Source organism: Coregonus lavaretus, assembly GCF_964263955.1.
Source record: "Coregonus lavaretus genome assembly, contig: HAP1_SCAFFOLD_369, whole genome shotgun sequence".
Lineage (NCBI taxonomy): Eukaryota > Metazoa > Chordata > Actinopteri > Salmoniformes > Salmonidae > Coregonus > Coregonus lavaretus.
In genome coordinates, this window is record NW_028159531.1 from 275,432 (window position 1) to 296,326 (window position 20,895).

A 20,895-nucleotide genomic window follows, 5' to 3' on the forward strand; every position below is an offset into this window, starting at 1 on the left:
TTTGTTTTAGTGTGATGCATGTGACAAAGGAAATACTAAACAGACTGAAAAGCTTTCGGAGGGGAGTTTATGGTTGAGACAACATCTGCTTTACTTCCTTCCCCTGTTCTTATACAGCCTTAAGAGTCAATAGAACATTAATGGAACACTGTCCAATGAGCACAATGAACTTCATTTTCACATATACAATTCAAACTCAAGGCCAGGCCAGAACGGTGTGTTTCATTCAACAAAACTGTGTCTATTATCCCATCTGGTTCAATCATTTTGAGAATGCTGTACAAACAGACTTCATGAACTAGGCTGTTTGGCAATGGTGTGTTTGGACTAACTCCAAGCACCTGGCCATTATTTTATTCACACTCATAACATTTGCAATTCTTCAAAGTACAAAAATCTGACTGTTGATAATCAAACATAACACCCAGTTGAGAAAGACAAATGGTAGATTTTGTACATTCAATACATTTATAAGAGAACAGCACCATCTTGTGGTAAGCATTGTATCAGACATGAAGCACAGTGCAGAACTCGACACATTTTCAGTTTAGGCCATACAAACTTGATTAACTGTTTAACAGATTTCATTTTTGAAAAGTGAAGTGAACAAGCGAATAAAGTTAAAAATAGAAAAAGTGGACCAGCTTAAAAAAGTGACCTTGTTAAGACCCTGTTGAGGTCAAAAGTTGGATAGCATTGTTGAAAATGTCCTGGCCGGGTCTGAGGGACAGTGTGTTTTTCATAATCTGAAAGGAAATTGTGCATTTCTTTAATTTATGCTTGAGGACATAATTTTTGCAACTTTTTCAGATTTTTTTTTTTTTTTGAGAAATGTGTAGAGGGGCAAACAGTAAATCAACATTATATGGCCTCAGCTTCCAAATAAATCAAATTAAACTTCTGAGAGTTGGACAATTTATTCATTGCTGAAAAGAATAATACTTTGTATATTGAATTTAATATAAGTATCTCCAGAAGAACAGAATATTGTCCGCTGTGGGGGAAAGTTGATTCCTTCCCAAATCAACTTACTGTGCAGGGGGATTGTTCCCATGCAAGCAAAACAGAGGGGGATGAAAGAGAATGAGTTGGAATAATAAGAGTGTAAACATCCTATCCAACAATAATGTAAAACAGTTCCACAGATAGGCCAAGAAGGGCAACAACTCAAACCTCAAACCACAGTCAAATACCAAAGAGAGCAGTGAAAAGTGGTTTAATAGTTGATAAAAATGTATATTCAGTTAAATGACTTCTAGAATGTTAAGTATCATGTCCTAGCAACTGCCTTCTTTGAAAAGTAAAGTTCACAGTTTAAGGCAGAGAGATGGATGTGATACAACTACTACACAATACGAGGTAAAGTCCCATTTGAAAGTTTATAATGACTCAGAGTAGAGGTCATGACCTAAGCACATTTCAATAATCTAAAACAACTCTTTATCTAGGAACTTTGTTCGGGGTGCAAATCATCATGTGACAACATCTCATGTTCTTAACACATGTCCAACAAGTGGACAGGATGTAATGACATTTCATTGCTAAGGTCATAACTTAGGTCATATTATCAGTGACTGATACTTCCTTGTGTTCCCCCCAAATCAAACAAGGGGCTACAATACATTCCAGTTTGAGCCAAACTGACTTCTATCTTTGAGTTCCCCTCGTTGAGTCACCAGTGAATCAGATTAAGTAACAGTCAGGACCCTGCTCTCTCTCTCTCTCTCTCTCTCTCTCTCGTCACAGCACAAGACAGCAGTAATGAAAAGCATGAGTCACCAGTTAAGTGGACAAGCAACGCTTCTCAAGTGAGCCTTTAGCCTTAGTGGTTAATAAAGCCATAGCACCATACTGCACAACCTAGAGAAGAGAGGGTGTTAACACAGTCTTAGAAACAGCAGTTCTCCATCAGTACAAAAACAAAGGCCTAGCACTAGCATAGTATTTCAGTAGAGTCTGTGCAAGTACACACACATTGTTTTTTTGTATAGTTTGAAACATTTGGCACAACACAAAAAAAAGACACAGTAAATACACATATCATCTCCAACTCTCCCCTTCAAAATATTCACGAAGAGCCGTCGTTCAGAGCGATACGAGTCTGGATCACTGTGTCTCAGTCTGGTGAAAGGGAACCAGCCAGCTAGCCCAGTGGATGATCCGAGGGAGAGATATCCAGTGGGTTTGAGGCGAGGTCTCTCTGTGGGAGAGGAGGATGGTAGTTAGAGGCTGCTAGGACAAGTCTTCTCTTAGTGCCTCTTCCTCCAGTATGCAGTGCACCTCGCCGTTGGAAGGCAGCAGTGGGGGCTGGGAGGGCGCGACGATCTTATAGGGTAAATTGTCTTTGATGAGCATCTTCCTGGTGGCGGAGACCAGGCGTGAGTAGTTATCAGGGCTGTACTCGGAAGCTCGGCGGCGGGTATAGAGCAGGGGCAGGTTGTCTTCACGGGACAGGAAGAGAGGGGGCCGTCGCTGGCTCTCTCCGTCCTTCAGGGAGTCGGGTAGCGGCTTGCGCTTGCTCTCCGGCAGCAGCATGATGGACAGCACTGAGAGGACGGCGAAGGAGGCGAAGATGACGTGGTGGAGGAAGTAACCCCTGTTGTTCTGGAGCTCCATCATAGAGGAGGCAGCCATGCCCATACAGCCAGCCGCTAGCACCAGCCCCAGACAACCACCACTGAGACAGAGGGAGAGAGAGGGTCAGGAGAGATAGAGCTCACTAACATTGTCAAGGGCACCTGACCCAGCATTTTGCATTTGGTCCAGACATACAACCCACATTTCATATTCCTCCCTCAGACAGAAAATACATGGACAAACAAGCACCCACCCACAGACAAACTAATGACAGTTTAGTGTGATCAGGACAGTACAGACAGATAATACTTACCGGACTACGGTGGGCATGACCTCACTGGCGAAGAATGCACTGAGCATGGCCAGGGCCTGGGAGAAGAGGAGCCCCAGCACAGACAGCACCAACACCAGCACTCCACGCAGATCTACAGAAGGACAAGGACATGTTATTCTGATGACTCACTAAAAACTAGGCAAACTAGGAAACAGGCCCTTCAAAAAATTGACCTGAAATCACCTGAATAAATCAAATGGCCAATCAGAATCATAACAGTGACATTATGAATGGGGTTGTCATGGCAAACCTAGGGCTACTGTATGATGAGAATAATTACTAATGAACCATGTACAGGGGAGAGAAGATGGTATGAGACCCTGTATAGAGGCTCTAAAAGAATGTGTGTATAAAAATTGTATAGCAACATAGTTTCATCAGTCATAGCACATATATATATAGAGCAGGTTAAACCTACACTGTGTGAGGGACAGAAGCAGCAGTGAGGACAGGCCGGTGATAATGGCAGACAGCAGCAGGATACCACGGCGACCAAAGCGGTTGACGGACAGGCAGAGGAAGATACAGGCCAGAGCTCCAGTCAGCACACGCAGGAAGTAACTAAAGTAGAAGTTGTGGGAGTAGCTGCGGAGGTTCCTGGTGAAGCAGTACTGGATGCCTGTGCCTATGAACCTGGAGGAGGAGGAGAGTTAGGAAGGTTAGGTCCTTGGCCCAAAACATGAAACTCACTCTGTCCAAACAGTACTATTAAAAGCAGCTGCGGTAAATGGTAACATTACCATTCCTCGTGGCTGTATTGTTCAGTGGAGGGAGTCATATAGAAGGTCATAAAAGCAGAAAATCATTCATCATCTATGTTAGATCCTAACTCACATAGTAAAGCTAAGGATGAGGCAGTTCCTCCAGATCACTCGGGTGGAATGCAACTCCAGGACTGAGTGGTAGCCAGGCTGGGTATCATCTGGGTACTCCGCATCTATCTCTACAGAGAACAAAAGGAGGGTGGGAGAGAAAGAGAAGGAGGGGGAAGGAGAGATATGAGCCTACATTCACACTACCAATGCCAAAGGGCACTTGACCCAAACACTGTTCACTTGGTGCAAACATATAACCCACATTCCATAGGGAAGTTATCTCCTCAGAACCAGTGCCTACTATTAAATCACACTAAATGGAACCATTAGTTCGGCCTAGAGGTTAAGAGCGTTGGCAGTAACCGAAAGGTCTCTGGTTCGAATCCCTGAGCCGACTAGGTGAAAAATCTGTCGATATGCCCTTGAGCAAGGCACTTAACCCCAATTGCTCTGCCAAATGACCAAAATGTAAACGTAAAATGTAATGGGTCTTGATTTGGACTGAGGTCATTCCAGTTTGCGATTTAGTACACTACGTCGTATTGAAATGTCCAGTAAACAAAGAGCTCTTATCATGGCTACCACAGGAGAACTCATGTGTTGGGTGCTCTCTCTCACTCATTAAGTGACTGGTTGCCTGTGAGAGGTGGAGCTGTGAGAGAGCTCAGTTGTCTAGCTAGCACAGGTAACCAGGAACCATAGACACGTCTGAACCATCTCAGAAACGTCCTATGCCATGTGTACCTCAAACAAATATCACTAATATTGGATATGAGGGAATGCTGTGAGTGGACTGGATGGGTTGTTTGTTATGTGTTGCTGTGCTGATTGTGGATGAGTGAAAGCCAATAACATAAGATATGGGGAAATCTGGTCATTTGGATGTATTACCCAAAGCATTAGTTAACCTTGTAGCGGTATTGTTAGAGGGGTAAAGATGTTTGTTTGGGCGCCAGGCAGGTATTAAGAGTAGGATAGAGAGAGTAATGATACCAGAGACACACACACACTAGCAGAAGACACTGCCTTAAGTGTAGCCTGTTTGCCAGATATCCTTTCTCTCCACTGGCTAAAACACAGCACAGGGGTAACCCAACCAATAATCCCAAGGATTATAACGATTCATAGGCAATTGACAATAATGAACCCAGTGATCTACAAATTATTTGTATTAATTACCAGGGGGAAGAGTGAATGAGTGTATGAAATTGTGTGGGTGTAGACAAAAAAAAAGAGGCCATAAAAATGTCCCAAAGTCTGTCTGATACACCTGTTGGTTTGTTGGTATATTTGTCAACGCTTCGCAACAATGTTGCTACTAATCCATGCGATCAATGACAAGAGCGGTCCCAACAGATTCCAAACCCGACATAGAGCGATAACACCGGCGATCGACTTAAAAACTTTACAAACTAAAGCACGCTGAAAATAAACAACACTTCTGCAAAGAGTTACACACGGTCGAAATTGCCGCGCCAACCGAGAGCTCTCACACAATGCCGGAAAAGTCATCTTTATTTCCTCCTTCCTGACTGCTGATGGGCTCTTAAAGTGGCAGCGCACAGTGAAGGCTCCGTGCAGGATTTCGCCGCAACCTGTTACACTACCCCAGGCAGCAGACATTATTCATTGACACAGACCAGCTAAAAGGGCCAGGATAGGGTGGGGGGTGGGGGATGATGATACCTGAGAGCAGGTTCTCAGCAGGGTAGATGTCCTCACGGAGACACACTCCGTTCCTGGTGGAGAAGCTCTGGAGACACCTCTTAGCCTGGTGGATCTGACCTGTGGCCAGAAGCCAGCGGGGAGACTCTGGAAACACTGATGGACAGCTGAAGATGATTAGAGAAAACAGGAATATAAAATACACCCCTCTCTTTCTTTATCCATGCCTCTATACTTTCTGTCCCATGACATAAACAATATACACTATACTGTGTCTACACAAAATAATGCTTATGACAGACTCACCACCAATAGGAGAGCAGCAGGAGCAGTGGCAAGGTTCCCACTGCTTGAAGAACTGGCCAATCACGACACAGCACCGCCAGCCCTGGCAACAAGAGCTCTGCCGCGACGGCAAAGAAGCCACTGACCATTTCAACCATGAGACGATGGGGAGGGTCACACAGCTCCAGTCCTGGAGAACACACAAAGGGAGATGGAGAGGATGAAGAAAGGAGATAGCGGAAAGAGAGAAGGAAAATGCAACTGGAACTAGTAGCCTGACTGACCATAAGACTATTCGTGACCGTTTGTGAAATTGAATGAAGTGGTTTGAAATTCCGCTCTACTTTGACCTAAACTCCAATGCCCTAGTTCTCCTCCTTCAAAACCCCTCACAGAGAAAAAATGAAAAAAATTAACACATTTCCTTCCACTATGTTCTGTCCTGCTATTGTTCCCCCACTTCTCCTTTGAAAAACTCTCTGGCAGTAGATCACTGAGAGGCAGTCCTCCAGAATTCAGCTTAAAACCAAAAGTCTGAAGTCAATTTACCAGTGACCTTAGAGGAATTTAAGAAGAACATGTATGTGTGTGGGTATGTTAAAGGCAGACTTCGGAGGGCCTCCCTCTCAGGCTGTATCTAGCACCATTACTCCCATAAACAGAAGGGTCTTAAAAACACATTGAGCACTCTTTGACTGCTTTCACTCAGCAAAGATTTGTCCACATACAAACACACACCATCTCCTCACAATCACAGGAAGGTTCCAGCAAGAAAACCCAGACCACCCTAACAATGGAACAACATCAGGGAGGGGACGACTCTTGGTCCAGGGGTGGCCTAGACATCCTAGCCCACAGAGCCTTGTGTTACCTCACACTCAAGCCATCTCTCTGAGAGAGGGAGGGGGGAAGGAGGGAGTCAGTGAATGAGGAATGCTCAGTTTGGCTCAGGGGTGTGATTCCAACCAGTGCCCTTTGAACCCCAACATCACAGCAGTGCAACAATATGGCACTCAGTGACCTGGGTATCGGACCACAGCCCAGACACATGGTCAATCCCTAACCTGTCATCTTTCCCTATCCCTTCAACATCCCCCTATCGCTTCTCCCTACAGTGATCCTTGATGTTTGTTGGCAACAGAGGGAAACCCCCAAGTGAGTAATGCTGAGGCTAGCGGTTGGTGTGGGATCATGGGGCATAATGTAAGGACTTTCTAACCCCCATAGCAGCAATAGAGGGCTATGGGCAACCTGGACGTAACATAAACATAAATCCGGGACACTCCAATTAGTATGACATGTTACATTTTGTATGGTATGTATTAATTTGTGGCTGTCCATCATCCATTTCGTACGACATGTTACGAATTGCAATTCGTACAATATGTTATGAATTTGCAAAACTTTTGATATGTTACGAATTCCAATTTGTTGTGACTAATGTTAGCTAAGTAGCTAGCATTAGCTGGGTTAGGGGTTTAGGTTAGGAGTTAGGTTAAAAGGTTAAGGTTAGGGTAAGGGATAGCTAACATGCTAAGTAGTTGCAAAGTAGCTTAAAAAGTAGAAAGTAGTAGCACATTTGCTAAAATTCTAAAGTTGTCCGTAATGAGATTCAAACACGCAACCTTTGGGTTGCTAGAAGTTCGGGTTATACACCCACCGATCCACCCTGCATTCGTTTTGCCATAAGTAACCTTCTGTCTTATGTAACCATACCAAAAGTAACATATCATACTCATGAGTGTCTCGGATTTACCTTTTACTATGTTACATCTAGTCTATGAGACCAGGTTGCTATGGGAAGTAGGGGGAATGCCACACAGCTAGCTGTCTACTGTCAGTAAAAGCCTTTTTCCTTTTTACTATGTCAATATGCATTTGTTCTCAATGTTTTGCAATCAAACTGGTGACAGTTGTGAAAAATGTCAATAGTTGGAAGAGTTGCAGAGTTAATAGAAAATAATGGCATTGTTGATAAGATGCTTTCATTCATTAATTAGGCTATTTTCTCTTGAACCATATGGTGTATCTGCTAGTTTCTCCTCATGGACAAATAACAAATGAAAACTATGAAGAAAAATATATATATAGTTATCCAAGTATAAATTACCAGTGTTACGATAGATTGCCATATATTTTATGTTAATTATCGAAACGACTGAAGATTCCCGTAACTTTGGTAAATTACCAGTAGCTTTGCCCTACTTTTAGAAGAGTGCAAATGACATGTAGTGGCAGCGAATTGTCCCAGTTCCATTGATTTCCATACAATATTGACGTGATTGATTAACCTGTGCACGCTATTGATTAAAGTAGAACAAGGTAATCAATTGCAGTCTGGAGTGACCGCTTGGTAAATGTTGATGCGAGAGCAGTTAAGGTAATAATTTAGCTAAATACACTGAACAAAAATATAAACGCAACATGCAACTTCAATTGAAATAAATTCATTAGGCCCTAATCTATGGATTTCACATGAATGGGAATACAGATATGCATCTGTTGGTCACAGATACAGTCCCTTAAAAAGAAAAGTAGGGGCGTGGATCAGAAAACCAGTCAGTATCTGTTGTGACCACCATTTGCCTCATGCAACGCGACACATCTCCTTCGCATAGAGTTGATCAGGTTGTTGATTGTGGCCTGTGGAATGTTGTCCCACTCCTCTTCAATAGCTGTGCGAAGTTGCTGGATATTGGCGGGAACTGGAACGCGCTGTCAAACACGTTGATCTAGAGCATCCCAAACATCCTCAATGGGTGACATGTCTGGTGAGTATGCAGGCCATGGAAGAACGGGGACATTTTCAGCTTCCAGGAATTGTGTACAGATCCTTGTGACATGGGGCCGTGCATTATCATGCGGATGAATGGCACGACAATGGGCCTCAGAATCTCGTCACGGTACCTCTGTGCATTCAAATGGCCATCGATAAAATGCAATTGTGTTTGTTGTCTGTAGCCTATGCCTGCCCATATCATAACCCCACCGCCACCATGGGGCACTCTGTTCACAACGTTGACATCAGCAAACCGCTCGCCCACACAACGCTTCAGCCATCTGACCGGTACAGTTGAAACTGGGATTTATCCGTGAAGAGCATACTTTCCAAGCATGCCAGTGGCCATCGAAGGTGAGTATTTGCCCACTGAAGTCGGTTATGACGTCGAACGGCAGTCAGGTCAAGACCCTGGTGAGGACGACGATGAGCTTCCCTGAGATTGTTTCTGACAGTTTGTACAGAAATTATTCGGTTGTGCACACCCACAGTTTCATCAGCTGTCCGGGTGGCTTGTCTCAGACCATCCCGCAGGTGAAGAAGCCAGATGTGGAGGTCCTGGGCTGGCGTGGTTAGACGTGGCCAGCGGTTGTGAGGCTGGTTGGATGTACTGCCAACTTCTCTAAAATGACGTTGGAAGTGGCTTATTGTAGAGAAATTAACATTCAATTCTCTGGTAACAGCTCTGGTGGACATTCCTGCAGTCAGCATGCCAATTGCACGCTTCCTCAAAACTTGAGACATCTGTAGAATTGTGTTGTGTGACAAAACTGCACATTTTAGGGTGGCCTTTTATTGTCCCCAGCACAAGGTGCACCTGTGTAATGATCATACTGTTTAATCAGCTTCTTGATATGCCACACCTGTCAGGTGGATGGATTATCTTGGCAAAGGTGAAATGCTCACTAACAGGGATGTAAACTAATTTGTACACAAAATTTGACAGAAGTAAGCTTTTTGTGCGTATGGAAGATTTCTGGGATCTTATTTCAGCTCATGAAACCAACACGTTACATGTTGCATTTATATTTTTGTTCAGTATACAAGTAATCTGAACACAAGTGTGACGTGTGTATAGGAAGTATTTTTTATGTATTATCTTCAACATATCAGGACTTATTTCAGCATACTGAATTGGAATTTGGACATTTAAAACAGGTGTTTTGACACTCTGCTATAAATCAAAAATACATGACAACAGGAAGCGGCAACAGTATTAACTTATGTTTTACAAATGGTACTTAACATAATTTTTCAACATGATTCTACTTAAATCAGGTAAAAACAACTGAATGAACCCAAAAACGTGCTTTGATTAATTGATTTTGATGATATTAGTGAAATCGTGAAAATGACTTTGTCCTGGCTTCCCATAGACCAGTGTCCCTACACAGCACTATGGAAAGCACTTTGTGAGGGAGCTTCTGATATATGGGTTAGCTCTATATTTATCCAACAGACATTAGCCACTGACACATTTCCAAGTGAGAAGAAGTAATAAAAACTGCTATTAATACATTTTGCTGACTGCTTTAATTCAGCTAAACAAAGTCTTAGGTAGAACTCCCAAGGGCACAATCAGGTTAAATAATATATTCAAACTGAACTGTCCAGAATACAGAAATCTACAATATGATCCACATGACCATTTTACAAACAATATTACATTTTGAAGAGGAAACGTGATTACATTTCACAGAAATACACTGAACTGACGTAGGAACAATAACCAGTAACTGCCCTAGGCTTGGGCGGTATACCGTATACCGGGGTATTTGGAAATAGCCACAGGATGGTTTTTCAATACCGTCAATACAGTTGAAACTATTTATTTGAAGTTTGTCAATAAATTGACATATTTATAGCTTTAAGTAAATACCTGCAGTCAACTTTTGCAATACGTTAGGAAATAAAGCAGACCGCGTTCTTCATTTCACCTTTCACATTATAAAGCTTACCGTAGTTCCCCAGAACAGTTGAGCCAGTCAAGTGTTTGTTTGTAAATAGCACAACGGGGAAAAAGCGGGAGCAGGTGAGTCCAGCTGTGTATTGACAGGGGACACGTTTTATATTGAAAGTAAACCGTTTTTTGGCTTCAATAGAGTGATCAGGGATGTGCAACTATATCGTTTTCCTTCACAGAAAATACATTTGTGCAACACATTCAGAAAGTGCGCAACGCTATTTGGCTAGCAGCCACACAAGTAAATGAGCTTACAATGAAATAGCAAGGTTTTTATTGCATAAACGATGCATCGCCATCATATTTCCAATGTTTATCATAGAAAGAATGTAGCCAGCTACATTTCCTAAGGTTTTGCTTAAATGTAATCTTGCATTTTACCGGAGAAAAGTAGGCTACACTGAGAAAAGTACAGGAGAAAAGTAGCTACACATCAGTCAGTGCGCTGTCTGCTGATAGAATGCCCATTGGATATTTCTTATGTGTTTTATATATTTTTTCTGGGTGAAAAAACACCTGCATTTTGCATTAACGCAACCCGTAAAATGTAACTTGCTAGTTGTCTAAGTAAGTGACTGAATTAATAAGGGGACGGGGCATCATATAGTGTTAGCTTTCTTCCGTGTTTGAGAAGTCAAAGCCCTTTGGATGAGTTATCTGTACAGCTGCCCCTGCCATCTTGATTTCCTAGCATTTTTTTTAATCCTCTCCGTTCTCGTCCCATCTGCTATTACTTTTGTTAATTTTGTTAGCATTCTGGTAATAGATGCCCAATGGGCTTTTTTGAATTTTTTGGGATACTAAACCGGTAATACCATTAATCCCGAGATGAGAGAAGGACGGTATGACGATTTGAAAATCTGGATACCGCCCAACCCTAAACTGCCCCATTAAGAGTGTACTCAGGAGTGAGAGGTATTAGTAGGGTAAGTCAAGTATACTCACTGGCGAGGTAAGAGGAGAGGAAGACCCCAGCCAACATGGCGCCTTGAGACAGGCGTAGCAGCAGAAACACTACAGGGCTGTTGGACAGACACACAGCTACTCCTAACAGACCGGACAGAGACACAGACAGCAGGAAGCCCTGTCGACGACCCAACCTGAACATAGAGAAAATAATACAGTTAGATACATAGCTTCCTATGCGTACAGCCACATACACACATATTAAACACTCATAATAGCATCAATAACAGAAACATAAAATACGTAGGGTGAAATTAATAAAATTGTAGTTTACAATTATACAAACATACAACAGAAACATCATGAACACACACACATGAAACATGCAGAGGGTGGAGTTACCAGTCACACACTGTGCCCAGGAGGACATATCCCACAATCCACCCTGTCATGAAGCAGATGTGCTGCAGAGGAATCTTCCAGTAGTCCCCACACACTAGGTTCCACTGTGGAGCAGAGCGAGAGAGCGAGATGGTGAGTCATTCCACCTCAAAAAGAACAATAAAGAGGATTTCAACACCCGCCATCTCAGATTGTTCTGAAATCGTTTCTGTAGTTAGAAACAGATAAGATTAGCATTCCTCAAACATTATTTGTTGAAACATAATTTAATCTCTGAGAAATTAAGCTAATTGATTTTACCCAAATTGGCCATTTTAAATGTATAGGATTCATATAGTAACTATTTGGGTGCAATCAATTAGCTTAATTTCTCAGAGATACAATCTTATTTCAACAAAACAATGTTTCAGGAAGGCTAATCTTATCTGTTTCTAACTACAGAAACGATTTCAGAACAATCTGAGAGGGCGGGTGTCATGGCTTTCTGAAATGACATGGAATGACCCTGTTGCCACATACAGTACCAGTCAAAAGTTTGGACACACCTACTCATTCAAGGGTTTTTCTTTATTTTTACTATTTTCTACATTGTAGAATAATGGTGAAGACATCAAAACTTTGAAATAACACATATGGAATCATGTAGTAACCAAAAAAGTGTTAAACAAATCAAAATACACTACCGTTCAAAAGTTTGGGGTCACTTAGAAATGTCCTTGTTTTCGAAAGAAAGGCAAAAAAATTTGTCCATTAAAATAACATAAAATTGATCAGAAATACAGTGTAGACATTGTTAATGTTGGAAACGGCTATTGTAGCTGGAAACGGCTGATTTTTTTATGGAATATCTACATAGACGTACAGAGGCCCATTATCAGCAACCATCAGTCCTGTGTTCCAATTGCACGTTGTGTTTGCTAATCCAAGTTTATCATTTTAAAAAGGCTAATTGATCATTAGAAAACCCTTTTGCAATTATGTTAGCACAGCTGAAAACTGTTGTGCTGATTAAAGAAGCAATAAAACTGGCCTTCTTGAGACTAGTTGAGTATCTGGAGCATCAGCAATTGTGGGTTCGATTACAGGCTAAAAATGGCCAGAAACAAATAACTTTCTTCTGAAACTCGTCAGTCTATTCTTGTTCTGAGAAATGAAGGCTATTCCATGCGAGAAACTGCCAAGAAACTGAAGATCTCGTACAACGCTGTGTACTACTCCCTTCACAGAACAGCGCAATCTGTCTCTAACCAGAATAGAAAGAGGAGTGGGAGGCCCCGGTGCACAACTGAGCAAGAAGACAAATACATTAGTGTCTAGTTTGAGAAACAGACGCCTCACGTCCTCAACTGGCAGCTTCATTAAATAGTACCCGCAAAACACCAGTCTCAACGTCAACAGTGAAGAGGCGACTCTGGGATGCTGACCTTCTAGGCAGAGTTGCAAAGAAAAAGCCATATCTCAGATTGGCCAATAAAACTAAAAGATTAAGATGGGCAAAAGAACACAGACACTGGACTTTTTCTTTGCAACTCTGCCTAGGTCAGCATCCTGGAGTCGCCTCTTCACTGTTGACGTTGAGACTGGTGTTTTGCGTGTCTCGCATGGAATAGCCTTCATTTCTCAGAACAAGAATAGACTGACAAGTTTCAGAAGAAAGTTCTTTGTTTCTGGCCATTTTAAGCCTGTAATCGAACCCACAATTGCTGATGCTCCAGATACTCAACTAGTCTCAAGAAGGCCAGTTTTATTGCTTCTTTAAATCAGCACAACAGTTTTCAGCGGTGCTACCATAATTGCCAAATAATTTTCTAAGGATCAATTAGCCTTTTAAAATGATAAACTTGGATTAGCAAACACAACGTGCCATTGGAACACAGGACTGATGGTTGCTGATAATGGGTCTCTGTACGTCTGAGATATTCATTTTTTTTTTTTTTTTTTTTTTTTAATCAGCCGTTTCCAGCTACAATAGCCAGTTACAACATTAACAATGTCTACACTGTATTTCTGATCAATTTGATGTTATTTTAAATGGACAAAAAAAATGATTTTCTTTCGAAAACAAGGACATTTCTAAGTGACCCCAAACTTTTGAACGGTATTGTATATTTTATTTTAGAGATTCTTCAAATAGCCACCCTTTGCCTTTATGACAGCTTTGCATTCTCTCAACCAGCTTCACCTGGAATGCTTTTCCAACAGTCTTGAAGGAGTTCCCACATATGCTGAGCACTTGTTGGCTGCTTTTCCTTCACTCTGCGGTCCGACTCATCCCAAACCATCTCAATTGGGTTGAGGTCGGGTGATTGTGGAGGCCAGGTCATCTGATGCAGCACTCCATCACTCTCCTTCTTGGTCAAATACAGTGGTCTTACACAGCCTGGAGGTGTGTTTTGGGTCATTGTCCTGTTGAAAAACAAATGATAGTCCCACTAAGCCCAAACCAGATGGGATGGCGTATCGCTGCAGAATGCTGTGGTAGCCATGCTTGTATGTTTTGTTTTTCTCTTCCCTTCCAGAGATGGAGTCAATTTAGCCGACCAGCTCACAGGAAGGACAGGAAGAGGAGAGGAGTTGTCTGGTTGTTGTTTTGACCTCCCTCATTGTACCTTTCTTTTCACACACACATCAGTTTCGTTTAAATTCAGTCAATTCATAAAGTAATTTGTTTCTAAAGTCTTAGGATAGCATTCATTATTTGGGTTACATAGATTTCTGAATTGACAGATTTGAAACTCACACACTGGAGAATTCACAGATGCTCTTGTTGGTCTCTTACAAGACTAAAGGTGAATATATTTATTTTATTTAAAACCACTTGAAAACCAGGGTGTTAAAACTTTTTGTGAAGTTACGTTCCATCGACTGGTCCATGACGTCCAGGGGCCATTTGTTTGTTTAGCTGTGTTATGGCTACACAGTATTTTCTTATTTTCAGAGAGCCACACACACACACATCTCCTCTCTGTACCTCAGATCTCCAGTGCCCTGCCCCCTCTCTCTTTATGGCCATGTCTGAAGTCCCCCTACTATGTCTAGGCTTTATGAGTAGTCCCTGTATCTGTCTGCAGTTGTGCCAAAAAGACATGCTCTTGTTGTTCTCTTACAGATTACAGGCTACACATTAATTTAGGTATTTTACATGCACACACACACACACACACACACACACACACACACACACACACACACACACACACACACACACACACCTTTCAATAGTTGTTTTATTTTTTGTAAAACTTTTTATTTTTTAAAGGTGCTATCTAGAACCTAAAAGGGTTCTCCGGCTGTCCCCATAGGAGAACCCTTTGAAGAACCCTTTTGGGTTCCATGTATAACCTTTTCCCCAAAGGTGTCATTGTACGCTGATGATTCATGTTTTCTTTTAAATCCACAACTAGAATCCCTCCACAGCTTCATAGAGGATCTAGATACATTTTCTAACCTCTCTGGATTACAACCAAATTATGACAAATGTACTATATTATGTATTGGATCACTAAAAAATAAAAATTTTACATTACCATGTAGTTTACCAATAAAATGGTCTGATGGTGATGTGGATATACTCTGAATACATATCCCAAAAGGAAATGATCTCACTCCAAAACATTTTAATAGAAAGTTAGCAAAAATTGTTAAGATCTTGCTACCATGGAAAGGTAAATACCTGTCAATTTGTGGAAAAATCACCCTGATTAACTCTTTAGTATTATCCCAGTTTACCTATTTGCTTATGGTCTTGCCTATGCCTAGCGAACAGTTTTTAAAATTATATATGAGAAAAAAAATATTCCATTTTATTTGGAACGGCAAGCCAGACAAAATTAAACGGGCCTATTTATATAATAAATATGAATTCGGAGGACAGAAATTATTAAATATTAAAGCTTTAGACCTATCACTAAAAGCTTCAGTCATACAAAAGTTATACTTAAATGCGAACTGGTTCTCCAGCAAATTAGTAAGATTCTTGAACATTGGGTGAGACAATGGCCTTTTTCCCTTTACTCAGATTACAACCTCTCACTTTCAGTTATTTAAAAAGGAAATCATCTCCCAAATATCACAATTTCTAAAACAAGCCATAGAAAGTTGGTTGCAATTTCAATGTAATCCTCCAGAAACGACAGAACAAATAATGCAACAAATATTGTGGTTAAACTCAAATATACTAATTGACAAATTTTTTTTTTTTTTTTGACAAAATGTTTAAAAATGGTATAATCTTCGTAAATGATATCATCGGTAGGACTGGTGGAGTTGTCGCACATGCAGCTAACAAAAATATATGGAAATGTCTGCTCTACCCAAAATTACAACCAAATAATTGCAGCCTTACCGCAAAAATGGAAGAGGAAATTGGAAGGGGGAGAAAGTAAGGAACTTGTCTGTCGGCCTTGCATTAAAGAACATAATTGGTTAAAGAAAACTGTGATAATTAAAAAAGTATACCCGTTTCATTTAAGGACCAAAGGATTGACAGGCATCCCATATAGATTGCAAAATAGTTAGGAAGAGATTTTTGACGTACCGATCCCGTACCGATCCCATGGCATAGTTTTAATAAATTATTATATACAATTCTTGCTACCAATAGAATGTTATTTATATGGGGGATACAATCTTCCCAGCTCTGCAGATTTTGCTGCGAAGAGAGAATCATTAGATCATTTGTTTTGGTACTGTCCATTTGTTGCTTATTTACCTGGAGCTAACCTTACAGATAGCATTACTGGGTGATCTGAAAAGTCATAGTAAATCGATCAATAATATAATAATACTTTTAGCAACAAAAAAAAAATGCAATTTACAATCTGTAGAAACAATGAGAATAGAAAGGTTCAGAACTTTTGTAAAACATCACAGTACAGTTGAAAAATATATGGCAAATAGAAATCCTATATGGATGGTGTTAAGAGATAGATGGGTGGTGTCGAATGGAGTTGAAGGATGGGACTAATAACAATAACTAATAACAAGATAACTAATAATGTAAGCATACTGTGTCCATAATAAGTATATAGGTTGTAGGTTGGGAGCTACACATTAATTTAGGTATTTTTACATGCACACACACACACACACACACCTTTCAATAGTTGTTTTATTAGCTGGCTGCCTACAATAATTACATACAATAATTGCCTACCATTCAGCTGTTTTCTAACCTCATTGTCTGAACCGTTAACGTTAGGCAGCAAGTGGCTACTGTGCTCGAAAATTAGCAAGCTTGTTGCAACCTGGATAGCTACTTGTAAACAATAGCTGGAACGACCGAGCGAACAGACGCGAACTGGCTGAGTCAATTCAGTGGCTAGCTTTGCACTTGGCTAGCTAACAGTAGCTGCTAGGGGTAAGTCATAACCTACACTTGTGTTTAGTTTTTTACATATTGATAGCCCGAGTCGCTCAAGGAATTCGGGACATGGGTGACTAGTTAACGTTAGTTTGGCTCTCTCTGTGTGTTCGTGCCATGAAAGGAGGGGTTCTTCTTTGTCTGAAAGCAATGGCTAGCTAGTTTGCTAACTATTCTAGCTAACTAACTGGCTGAATAAATTGACGACGGACTCGCTCAAGCTGTCGGGACTAACCCACAACGTTAGACACGGACGATCTGCTTGTGTGTTGATACACTGGTGGTTGTTGTGGCTGAGTATTGGCGCTAAACCCTGCTGTTGGAGACCGGCATGCTAGCTGGCTGTGGCGTCTTATGACGAGGTGCCCGGACGTTTTTCACGGAATAATACTGCACCTAGTTAGCTAGCTGAATTAACTAGGTTAGTCTATTCCTAGAAAACATTGAGCCGCTGTAGTTTACAACAATTATAGTTTCTGAGGTGGAAGTTGGGAGAGTTATATTTGGGAGTTGTGGTGAGGGAGGCCCCGCTCTCTCCTTTCCCTGATGTTTAGTTCATTTTATTCCGATCTCCTCTGCATTATTGTAGCCATCTGCTGCAGCCTGTCAACTATGCCTCTGCCTATCCCTGTTCTCTCCTCCGCACAGGCTACACAAACGCCTCGCACCGCGTGGCTGCTGCCTCACTAGCCTGGTGGTCCCTGCACGCACGACCCACGTGGAGTTCCAGGTCTCAGGCAGCCTCTGGAACTGCCGTTCTGCTGCCAACAAGGCAGACTTCATCCCAGCCTATGCTACCCTCCAGTCCCTCGACTTCTTGGCGCTGACGGAAACATGGATTACCACTGAAAACACTGCTACTCCTGCTGCTCTCTCCTCGTCTGACCATGTGTTCTCGCATACCCCGAGAGCATCTGGTCAGCGGGGTGGTGGCACAGGAATCCTCATCTCTCCCAAGTGGACATTCTCAATTTTTCCCCTGACCCATCTGTCTGTCTCCTCATTTGAATTCCATGCTGTCACAGTCACTAGCCCATTTAAGCTTAATATCCTTGTCATCTATCGCCCTCCAGGTTCCCTTGGAGAGTTCATCAATGAGCTTGACGCCTTGATAAGTTCCTTTCCTGAGGATGGCTCACCACTCACAGTTCTGGGGGATTTCAACCTCCCTACGTCTAAATTTGACTCATTTCTCTCTGCCTCCTTCTTTCCACTCCTCTCCTCTTTTGACCTAACCCTCTCACCGTCCCCCCCTACTCACAAGGCAGGCAATACGCTTGACCTCATCTTTACTAGATGCTGTTCTTCTACTAATCTCACTGCAACTCCCCTCCAAGTCTCCGACCACTACTTTGTATCCTTTTCTATCTCCCTCTCCTCCAACACTACTCACTCTGCCCCTACACAGATGGTAATGCGCCGTCGCAACCTTCGCTCTCTCTCTCCCGCTACTCTCTCCTCTTCCATCCTATCATCTCTTCCCTCTGCTCAATCCTTCTCCCTCCAATCTCCTGATTCTGCCTCCTCAACCCTCCTCTCCTCCCTTTCTGCATCCTTTGACTCTCTATGTCCCCTATCCTCCCGGCCGGCTCGGTCCTCCCCTCCAGCTCCGTGGCTTGATGACTCATTGCGAGCTCACAGAACAGAGCTCCGGGCAGCTGAGCGGAAATGGAAGAAAACTAGACTCCCTGCAGACATGGCATCTTTTCACTCCCTCCTCTCTACATTTTCTTCATCTGTTTCTGCTGCTAAGGCCACTTTCTACCACTCTAAATTCCAAGCATCCGCCTCTAACCCTAGGAAGCTCTTTGCCACATTCTCCTCCCTGCTGAACCCCCCCCCCCCCCCCCCTCCTCCCTCTCTGTGGATGACTTCGTCAACCATTTTGAAAAGAAGGTTGACGACATCCGATCCTCGTTTGTTAAGTCAAATGACACTGCTGGTCCTGCTCACACTGCCCTACCCTATGCTTTGACTTCTTTCTCCCCTCTCTCTCCAGATAAAATCTTGCGACTTGTGACAGCAGGCCGCCCAACAACCTGCCCGCTTGACCCTATCCCCTCCTCTCTTCTCCAGACCATCTCCGGTGACCTTCTCCCTTACCTCACCTCGCTGATCAACTCATCCTTGACCGCTGGCTATGTCCCTTCCGTCTTCAAGAGAGCGAGAGTTGCACCCCTTCTCAAAAAACCAACACTCGATCCCTCTGATGTCAACAACTACAGACCAGTATCCCTTCTTTCTTTTCTCTCCAAAACTATTGAGCGTGCCGTCTTTAGCCAACTCTCTTGCTATCTCTCTCAGAATGACCTTCTTGATCCAAACCAGTCAGGTTTCAAGACTGGTCATTCAACTGAGACTGCTCTTCTCTTTGTCACAGAGGCTCTCCGCACTGCTAAAGCTAACTCTCTCTCCTCTGCTCTTGTCCTTCTAGACCTGTCTGCTGCCTTTGATACTGTGAACCATCAGATCCTCCTCTCCACCCTCTCCGAGCTGGGCATCTCCGGCGCAGCTCACTCTTGGATTGCGTCCTACCTGACCGGTCGCTCCTACCAAGTGGCGTGGCGAGAAGCTGTCTCGGCACCACGTGCTCTCACCACTGGTGTCCCCCAGGGCTCAGTTCTAGGCCCTCTCCTATTCTCGCTATACACCAAGTCACTTGGCTCTGTCATATCCTCACATGGCCTCTCCTATCATTGCTACGCTGACGACACACAACTAATCTTCTCCTTTCCCCCTTCTGATAACCAGGTGGCGAATCGCATCTCTGCATGTCTGGCAGACATATCAGTATGGATGACGGATCACCACCTCAAGCTGAACCTCGGCAAGACGGAGCTGCTCTTCCTCCCGGGGAAGGACTGCCCGTTCCATGATCTCGCCATCACGGTTGACAACTCCGTTGTGTCCTCCTCCCAGAGTGCGAAGAGCCTTGGCGTGACCCTGGACAACACCCTGTCGTTCTCCGCTAACATCAAGGCGGTGACCCGATCCTGTAGGTTCATGCTCTACAACATTCGGAGAGTACGACCCTGCCTTACACAGGAAGCGGCACAGGTCCTAATCCAGGCACTTGTCATCTCCTGTCTGGATTACTGCAACTTGCTGTTGGCTGGGCTCCCTGCCTGTGCCATTAAACCCCTACAACTCATCCAGAATGCCGCAGCCCGTCTGGTGTTCAACCTTCCCAAGTTCTCTCACGTCACCCCGCTCCTCCGCACACTCCACTGGCTTCCAGTTGAAGCTCGCATCTGCTACAAGACCATGGTGCTTGCCTACGGAGCTGTGAGGGGAACGGCACCTCCGTACCTTCAGGCTCTGATCAGTCCCTACACCCACTGCGTTCATCCACCTCTGGCCTGCTGGCTCCCCTATCTCTGCGGAAGCATAGTTCCCGCTCAGCCCAGTCAAAACTGTTCGCTGCTCTGGCACCCCAATGGTGGAACAAGCTCCCTCACGACGCCAGGACAGCGGAGTCACTCACCACCTTCCGGAGACATTTGAAACCCCACCTCTTTAAGGAATACCTGGGATAGGATAAAGTAATCCTTCTACCCCCCCCCCCCCCCCCCTTTACTCCAACCCCCCCCCCCCCCCCCCAAAAAAAAAAGAAAAAAAAAGGGTAAAGTGGTTATCCCACTGGCTATAAGGTGAATGCACCTATTTGTAAGTCGCTCTGGATAAGAGCGTCTGCTAAATGACGTAAATGTAAATGTATCACCCTAATAATATCCTGTATTTTTATTGGACTAAATGCAGTTTGTATGTGCTGTCCTAACCTGATCAAATTAAATAATAGACAGTGCG

At 43.1% G+C, this 20,895-nt stretch overlaps 1 protein-coding gene across 1 annotated transcript; it reads right to left on the reverse strand.

Annotated features, from left to right (window-relative positions):
- Positions 1 to 128: 128 nt before the first annotated feature.
- Positions 129 to 11,863, reverse strand: LOC311122757 (putative solute carrier family 22 member 31; the record flags this gene model as incomplete). The annotated part of the gene is made up of 8 exons (XM_084197081.1): positions 129 to 2,677; positions 2,891 to 3,002; positions 3,330 to 3,544; positions 3,746 to 3,854; positions 5,413 to 5,558; positions 5,698 to 5,866; positions 11,364 to 11,518; positions 11,727 to 11,863. Coding segments are annotated over 8 exons (1,488 nt in total), but the record flags the coding sequence as incomplete, so codon positions are not given.
- Positions 11,864 to 20,895: the final 9,032 nt, after the last annotated feature.